Raw genomic sequence first — 9,586 nt, forward strand, 5'->3', positions numbered from 1 at the left:
TAGGCCCACACGGGGTCATCATCGTTGGCACCTCCTTCCAGCGGGCTTATGAGTGCGAAGTCGAGTGCTACGGCCACGCCACAGCAATCGTCGCCTCCAGGGAACTCGCTGCCCTCAGGGAGGAAGTTGTCGAAGAAGCGCCCGACGCAAAGAAATCGACCAGGTCGTTCGAATCGGTAGAGGGCTCCAAAGAGGTCGTCATAGACCCCAGCAGCTCCGAGGGTAAAACGGTATGCATAGGTACCGCGCTCTCCTCCGAATAGGAAAGCACGCTCATCAACTTCCTCCGCGACAATAAAGACATCTTTGCGTGGAAACCCTTGGATATGCCAAGCATCCCGAGGGAGGTCGCCAAGCATACCTTGAAAATCCACCCAGGCTCCAAGCCAGTGAAGCAACGCCTGCACCGCTTCGACGAGGAAAAGCACAGGGCCATCGGTGAAGAGATAGCAAAACTGCTTGCCGCCGAATTCATCAGGGAAGTACACCACCCAGAGTGGTTAGCAAATCCTATTCTTGTATGAAAAAAGAGCGGGAAATGGAGGATGTGTGTCGACTACACATGTCTCAACAAGGCGTGCCCAAAGGACCCATTTCCTTTACCACGCATAGATCAAATAGTCAACTCTACCTCAGGGTGCGAAACCCTCAGCTTCCTCGATGCGTACTCCGGCTACCACCAAATCGCGATGAAAGAGTCCGACCAACTCGCGACGTCTTTTATCACCCCCTTCGGATCGTTCTGCTACATCTCAATGTCGTTTGGTCTGAAAAATGCTAGGGCCACCTACCAGCGTTGTATGCTTAATTGCTTCGGGGACCTCATCGGGTGGACCGTTGAGGCCTACGTCAACGACATCGTAGTTAAGTCCAAATGGGCTGACCACCTTGTCGCCGATCTTGAGCAAACCTTTGCGAAACTCTAGGCAAATTGCATCAAACTCAATCTCGAGAAATGTGTTTTCGGGGTCCCGAGGGGTATGCTGCTCGGCTTCATCATCTCTAAGCATGGCATCAAAGCCAACCTAGAGAAAATCTCAGCCATCACAAGGATGGGTCCGATCCAGAACATAAAGGGGGTTCAACGGGTCGTAGGGTGCCTCACCGCCCTCAGCCGATTCATCTCACGCCTCGGCGAACAAGGACTCCCCCTTTATCGACTCCTAAAGAAAGCCGACCGCTTCGAGTGGACAGCCGAGGCCCAGGAGGCGCTTGACATGGTCAATCTACTTCTAACGAAGCCCCCGGTCCTAGTTCCTCCAAGCGATGTAGAATCCCTCCTGCTATACATAGCGGTCACCACACAAGTGGTCAGCACCGCCCTGGTAGTAGAATAGGAAGAAGAGGGGCACGCCCTCAAGGTACAGCACTCGGTGTACTTCATCAGTGAGGTATTATCCGACTCCAAAACTCGCTACTCCCAAATAAAGAAGCTCCTATACGCCGTCCTCATCACCAAAAGGATGCTACGCCATTACTTCGAGTCACACCCTATGACAGTAGTGACGTCGTTCCCCCTTGGCGAGGTCATCCATAGCTAGGACGCCATAGGAAGAACCGCAAAGTGGGCACTTGAGCTGATGGATCAAGGCATCACGTATGCCCCTCGAACGGTGATCAAGTCCCAGGTGCTGGCTGACTTCATCACGGAGTGGACCGAGGTCCAGATGCCATCGACGGTCATCGATCAAGAGTGCTGGATGATGTACTTCGACGGGTTGCTGATGAAGAAGGGTGCCGATGTAGGGCTGGTCTTCGTATCACCCCTTGGGGTCCGCATGAGGTACATGGTTTGGCTCCATTTTCCCTCATCAAATAATGTGGCTGAATATGAGGCACTCATCAACGGCCTATGCATCGCCATCGAGCTGGGCATCCAACGCCTCGACATTCAGGGTGACTCTCAGCTGGTCGTTAACCAAGTCATGAAGGAGTCTAGCTGCCACGACGCCAAGATGGTTGCATACTGCCAAGAAGTCCGATGGCTGGAGGACAAGTTCGACGGCCTCGAACTTAATCACGTCCCGAGGCGCCTTAACGAGGCGGCCGATGCACTCGCGAAGGCGGCATTCGGTCAAGAGCTGGTGCCAATGGGCGTCTTCGCCAGCGACAAACACAAACCCTCGGTGCGCTACAAAGGGCCGGAATGGGCTGAGGATGGCCCGTCTGATCCGGCCCTGAGGGCGGACCCGCCGACTGCTTCGTTCGACCCCGAGGTCATGGAGCTTGAAGAGGATCTGGCTACAGAGCCTAACCCTCCAGACGACTAGAGAACACCCTACCTCGATTACCTGCTCCGTGACACATTGCCAACGGACAAGACGAAAGCTCAACGGCTCGCACGTCGCGCCAAGTCTTTCGTTCTTGTAGAGGGCGAACTCTATAGACAGAGCCACACCAGGATCCTACAGCTCTACATCCTCGGCAAACATGGAAGACTTTTGCTGAGCGACATCCACGGTGGGGTCTGTGGTCACCATGCCGCGTCGAGGACCTTGGTTGGAAACGCATTCCGATAGGGCTTCTACTGGCCCACTACAGTAGCCGACGCCGAGCAAATCGTACGCACTTGCGAAGGGTGTCAGTACTACGCTCAGCAGACTCACCGCTTGGCCCAGGCACTCTAGATGATCCCCATCATGTGGCCCTTCATGGTCTAGGGGCTCGACCTAGTTGGGCCACTCAGAAAGGCGCCCAAGGGGTTCACCCACCTGCTTGTCGCTATACACAAGTTTACGAAATGGATCGAAGCTCGACCGATCTCCATGATCAAATCCGAGCAAGCTATGTTGTTCTTCCTCGACATCATCCATCGCTTTGGAGTGCCAAACTCCATCATTACAGACAACGGCACACAGTTCACCGGCAAGAAATTCATTCAATTCTGCAATGAACAACACATCCGGATTGATTGGGCGGTCGTCGTGCACCGCCGGACGAACGGGTAGGTCGAGCGCGCAAACAGCATGCTCCTTCAGGGCCTCAAGCCCAGGATCTTCAACCGGTTGAACAAATTCGGCGCGCGCTGGGTTGCTGAGCTCCCGACGGTGCTCTGGAGCCAAAAGACAACTCCTAGCCGGTCCACCGGCTACACACCTTTCTTCATGGTCTACGGTTCTAAGGCCATTCTCCCAACAGACCTCGACTATGGAGCGCCAAGAATCAGAGCATATGACGAGCAGGGAGCCGAGGCATCCTACCAAGACGCCATGGACCAACTCGATGAAGCCCGCAACATCGCCCTCCTCCGTTCGGCCAAGTACCAGTAGGCGTTGCGACGGTACCACAGCCGATGAGTGTGGGACTGAGCCTTCAACGTCGGGGACCTTGTCCTTTGCCTCGTGCAGAGTAACAAGGACCGCCACAAGCTCTCCCCACCCTAGGAGGGGCTGTACATCATCGCGGAAGTACTACGCCTAGGCGCCTACAAGTTGAAAACCATCAACGGCGAGGTCTTTGCCAACGCCTGGAACATCGAGTAGCTACATCATTTTTACCCTTAAATAAATGCATACTTCTTATCAGTTTTTGTCTTTACAAATCCCCGATCTTTAGTGACATCCGACCCCTACAAACTGCGAGGGGTCAGACCTCACTCGGGAGCTAATACAAATGGTACAAGTACGTTTATCTTGCAAACACTTCCTGCGTTACCTTTGCAAACATTCTCTAAGTTTTCCACTCCTCCCGCAACAAGTCCTAAGGGCTATGATTTTAGAGACAATTTCTGAGTACAACTGGTAGGACTACGGGAAACCTATGCCCCAGCGGCCACAACCTCCTTGCTCACCAGCATGATCAGAACTTTTTCACCCACACTCCTAGCCTTTACAACCTGAGCCATGGGAAGGGTCAGAGGACACCGAAACCTCTTCTACAAAGAGAGGAAACTGAAAAGACTGTTTGCCGTTACAAAAGATGAAAATTTGTTCATTATTCATTCTTTGCACAAATTCACCACTCACAAAGTGATTTCATCACAAAAAGGACTAATGTACTCTTAAAATCAAAGGACTGTTTACTCGGGGGCTCCCCCACAAACTTATTTAATTTTAGTCTCTGCCTAGCTTTACTGCGAGTACTACTACGGTTGCCACGCCACGCTCTCCATCAACAACGCTCGGGCATGTACATGGGCCAGTTTGTCTACTGCCGCCGCCGCACCACGCTCTCCATCGGCAATGCCCGAGCATGTACACGGGCTAGTTCGTCTACTGTCGCCGCCGTGCCACGCTCTCCATCGGTGACGTCCTACCGCTCCGCAGGATCCTCGAAGGCGCCGTCATCTGCAACGTCGAGCACCATGCTGACGACTGGGGTGCCCCTCCACCGGGGCGTCTAGGGACTATGCCATCATCATCAGCCACAACCCCGATAATGGCGTATGGGCGGGGGGCGCCTCCTGCCGAAGGAAGGCCGCAACACACGACGGCAAAACCGACGATGTTTGGCACCCTCCAGCGCTCCTCCTCCTTTGGTAGTAGTGACCCCTCCTCAGCACAGGCGACCCGCACCATCTCATCTATGTTGGATGACCTCCAGCTCGACATAACGCTCCAGATTCACGAGCAGATCTGTGAGTTTTTCTCTACCTGGCATTATCCTCTCTTACTTAGGAACCGATGCATTCGGTGGAAAGGAAGGAGAAGAGGTGGCGGCTCAGAGGCTGGCGAGGAGGTGGGACGAGAACTCCTCTCCCCCCCTATTTAAAGAAGGGGCTCAACAGCTAAGGAAAGGCAAAAGGTTGGGACGAAAAACTCTCTGCCTCGCCCTATTCAATGCAAATGCGAAATCAATGCTGACAGAAATCTAAGGGGACGCGACGGAGCTGGAGGGACGCGCTCTGGTCGACAAGATGTCGTCTGGTCAGACTAAACGTCGCATGGGCATGCCCCGCCACTAATGCGCCCCGAGCACGAGAACCGGGGCATGCTCGCATGCAGGCAACTCTCCGCTTCCCCAGGCAGGACTGTGGAATGACCCAATGATGGAACCCCCCTCCAAGGGGAGCCCAACGGGCCACCTGGGTCGATCGGGCGGCCCAGGAAAAACAATGAACGAACGACTGTTGAAAGATAAGCACCTCTGTTTACTTACTTTGAGTGTTAATTTCTTTACCGAGCCTCTGACCCCAGCAACAGTAGAGGCACGGACATTGCTCGGGGGCTGCCAAGGGTGTCTATCACCCTCTTCACCCGACCCCTCCTTACGTTTAAAACCGGAACCACGGTGTGTGGGTATAAAACTTTGAATACAACTGGATGAACCGCTAGACTCTACGCCTCGACGGCTACGGTGTTCTTTGTTCACCAACATAAATCGAACTCACAGTTCCCCGCACCACAAGCCTCGACTCCTGCCTTCCCGAGAAGGGTTTGGAGGGGTCTCCCTGCAGAACATCCTTCAGGGAGAAGTTGTCAGGTCGACTAAAATCAATCGAGCGGCTCGAATCACCACCGAGAGACAAAAACAAAAAATAGCGACTCTTACGCAGGTTACACCGACCTCGTCACAAACATTGGGCCCAAACCCCGCATAGACACATCTGGTTGGAGCTTCCCATCACTCATATCACCAAGGTAACGTTACCAAACCCCACTTTCGTTTCAATTAAGTAATACATTAAAGCCACACATCCGAGCATTGCATATGCAAATCTCTGCATCTCAAACGCTTCGTGTCACGTCACGAAGCGGCAGCCGCCTCATTCAATATGAGCGGCGACCGACCGAGGTTCGAAGGCCAGCCCACGAAGGGTTCGAGGCCGCCTTGCATCAAACAGAGCCAGGGGAGAAAAACAGAGACGAGCCCCAGCGGCCTTGCCCAACCCCGCTCAGAAGCGAACAGGGACGTCTCGACCTTTCTTGTTCGATTCTAACCCCGAGCCAAACCCACAGAATCTCCATTGAGGAGAGGCCAGTGGGCCACCTGAGCCTATCGAACGGCTCGGGCATATGTCGGGAGGCGGGTTAAGAAGTAGTGAAATGCCACATGAGGGCTCTACCGACCCCGTCAGCGAATGATGGACCCGGATTTCACATGAACATACCCAATAGCGAGCTCATTGAGCGCGACACTCGAGCCATCGAGGCAAGTGTCGTCAACTTAGCCCCTCCGATTGGAGAAACCGAGGATGGGGTAACGCGCGAAAACATGGCCGACCCCTATCAGACCCTAAAGGGCTCGGGGGCTCGAGCTGGATCAAGAGACCGAGGTTCGAAGGCGGACCCGCGAAGGGTCCGAAGCCACCCCGTGTCGAACAAGAGCCAGGGGAGAAAACACAGATGAGCCTCAACGACCTTTGCCCAACCTGCATTAAGGCGAATAGGGTCATCTCAACCTTCTTGTTCAATCCAGCCTCTAGCCGAGCCCATAGAAACCCCATTGAGGGGGAATCTGTTGGAAGGCGGGCCAAGGAGCAACGGAACGTGACCCGAGGGCTTTGCCGACCCTGTCGTGAAGCAAACGGGATCGGATTCTGTCCGAACATCCCCATTAGTGAGCTTATAAAGCACGTCACTCAAGCCATCGAGGCAAGTGACGTCGCCTTAACCCCTCCGGTTGCGAAAAACCGATGATGGGGCGACAGTCACGAACGAGCCGGCTCTTGACCGAATCCCCACCACGCGCGGGGGCTCGGGGAAGGCCGAACTAGCGATAAGACCGAACGCACGGTCACACAGCGATCACCAAAGTCCTAGGTAAGGGGTACATACGAATACAAATGCAAGTTCGCTACACTCGCTCCGGTATCCAGTAATTTCCGACCCCAGCGACCGCAGGGGGTCGGATCTCACTCGAGGGCTGATAAAGGTACGAGTACCCCCTATTCTTTTTTTTCAAAATAGTCATTACATCAAACCTTCTCCTCACGTCGAGACTGGCGGCAGGGTTCGGGGGAACAGATAGGTAAGGCTGCAAAAAGCCCACGCCCAGATGGCTACGTTAATTTTTGCTCATAGCACAATCAAAATCTCCCCTAAACACCTCGGGCCCAACAGTCTTAAACAAACAGAAGGGTCGGATCACGTAAATCTTTTCTCATTGCAAAAAAGGAAGAAGGTAAGATCAAACAAATAAAACAAAAAGTGCGAAACAAAGTCACGAATCCGCTTTCGGACACAAAAGTACCGACACTTGTTCACATATTACAGATAAGTGTTTATCAAACTTATTCAACTAACTACTTCCGCAGAGGACAAACCGATTCTTTTAGCCTATTCGCCAGGTCCCGCGCAAGGGGAGTCACCGCCTTCTCCATCTCGTCCAGCTCAGCATCTTCATAGACAGGCGCAAAGCCTTGGCTCATTACCTCCAGGTTGATCTCCCGATCATAATGGGAATGGGCGACAGTGAAGGCTTGGGTGATCCCGATGTGAAAGGCGTCCTCCTCAAGTTGGCCCACCCACGCCGTGATACCTGCGGCACGAGCCACGAGCGAGATAGTTTCCACCGGCTGCGCCACCCTTAGGGCATCGATGACCACCCCGATAGCGGCTTGTAGAAGGTCGTGCTCATCACTCTCGGTCTGAAGGATACCTCACACTTTAGTAAGCTCCTTGTCCAGCCTAGTAGCGATGCTCTCGGCGTCCAACCTTTGGTTCACCACGGCTCCAAGATCCGCCCGGAGGAACTCGACCACCCGACGCTCCTCGTCGCGCTCCCGGATGGCCCGGTCGTGATCCTCATGGGTTGTGCTGTGCTCCGAACGAAGTCTTTCCTCGGTCCGGCGTAGCTCGTCCTGCTCCTTGCGCAATTGGGCGATCACCTCGGTGTCCCGGTCCGCCCTCTGCTACAACACAGTGGACCTCTCCTCAACCTTCAGCTTGAGGTCCCGCTTCATCTCCAGCTCTGCCAGGAGCTCGACGGCCTGCTCACTGGCCGCGGCGTCCTTCTATAGCAGCTCGTCCTGCTCCTTTCAAAGCCTAGCGGCTGCCTCCTCATCCAGCTTCACCCTCGCCGACAAGTCCTCGAACATCCCATGGATCTCATCCACGTCCCGACGCACCTCAGCCTCCCGCTACTGGGCGGCAGCCAGCTGCGCTCCCACATCTCCTTGTAGCCAGGCCTCCTCGGTAAGGCGGTCCCATTCTGCCTTTTGCTCATGGAGGAACCAAGACTTGTTTCGGCTACGAGCAACAATACACTAAAAAGAAGACCAGTATCAAAAAACACAAAAACACAAAAATACGTGAAGAAAGAAGAAAACGAGGGAGAAGATCAAGCGGATACCTGGCCAGTAGGAATGAGGATTTCACGTAGGGCACCACTGGCCTGGCTTAAGGCATCCATCATAGCCAAGAACCTGACGTCAAGATTTTCCTGCTCCAAGCTCTCGGTAGCATCGTCAAGCGAAAAAGGAACCGACGTTGGGTCCTGAGCGGCCATCCACTGGAGCGGCGGCTCACCCTACGCGGGGGAGCAGCTGCCTCCCAACAACAGGGCCAAAGGCAGCTCCCTTCTGGTCCTCCCCACCACCGTCACAATGCCCGAAGACCCTCCGGCCATGTCCTCCTCCATCGAGCCCACCTCGAGCGCCGTGGCCTAGGCCGCTGGTGGCGCGGATTACGCCGCTCCCTTGAGCGCCGCCATGGCGACGTCCGGCCCCACCGGGCTTGCTGTGGTCGTGGGCACCATCGCCTGGGTCTCCGGTGGCATGGACTGCGCTGCTCCCACGGACGCCATCGTGACTGCATCTGGATGCGCCTGGCTCATTGGGGTTGGGAACCGTCCAGCCACGTCCCTCTCTGTCTAGCCCACGTCGAACACCGTCGTTTGAGCCACTAGAGGCACGGACTACGCTGGCCCCTCGGACACCACCATGGCTACATCTGGCGGCTCCTGGCTGGGCGTGGTCACGACCACATCCGCCAGCGATACTGGACTCTCGGCTGGCGGGGTCGTGCCTGCTATGGAAGACGCCGCCTGCTCGGCAACCACCGAGGGCGCGGGCGCCGCTGGATCGGCCAACGAGGCCGTAGCGTCAGCGCCGCTCCTGCCCGAAATAGGGGTGATGTCGGTCAGTGCGGTCCATCCTGCCTGGAGGGCAAGGCTCTTCTTGGGTGCCAGCCCTAGAGAACGGCCCATCCACAAGAATCTACATGAAGGTGAAGGGCGTAAGGTCAAAGCGGGAAAATAAAAAGGAGGAAAAACAGGGGAATCAGTGGCTTACTCTGGTGCCTTTGGGCGGTGGGAACATTTTGGGGACGAATCCCCAGACCCCCCTGACTTGTCTGGGCGGGCCCGCTTTGAGCCTGCCCCCTGCTCCCGGGCAGGGGAGCTCGTCTCCCTTATCTCCGAGGGCGCAGCAACGGAGCCGCCCCTCTCCATCAGTGCCTCGAGCGGGGCGGCAGCACCACCCGCCTCCGTCATCTCATGGGGCGCGGCAACATAGACGCCTCCCTCCATCAGCACCTCAGGGCAGCAGTAGGTTCGCCTCCTCCCACCCATCGATCCTCCGCCAACACCCCGCATGAAGCGGTGGACTCTCCGGCTCCCGCCAGCCCTGAGGATAGGCTGGAGGTTCTGCCGACCTCACGGACTCGCTTCCCTCTGCGTGGAACGGGAAGGGCCCCTGCATAGACGG

The 9,586-nt window shown here is 55.5% G+C and overlaps 1 protein-coding gene across 1 annotated transcript; it reads left to right on the forward strand.

Annotated features, from left to right (window-relative positions):
• The first annotated feature begins 2,966 nt into the window (after positions 1–2,966).
• LOC136507758 (uncharacterized) lies at positions 2,967–3,269 on the forward strand. Its single transcript, XM_066502381.1, has one exon. It carries the CDS (start codon positions 2,967–2,969, stop codon positions 3,267–3,269), a length of 303 nt encoding a protein of 100 aa, XP_066358478.1.
• Positions 3,270–9,586: the final 6,317 nt, after the last annotated feature.

The sequence above is a fragment of the Miscanthus floridulus genome, chromosome 15, assembly GCF_019320115.1.
Source record: "Miscanthus floridulus cultivar M001 chromosome 15, ASM1932011v1, whole genome shotgun sequence".
Classification (NCBI taxonomy): domain Eukaryota; kingdom Viridiplantae; phylum Streptophyta; class Magnoliopsida; order Poales; family Poaceae; genus Miscanthus; species Miscanthus floridulus.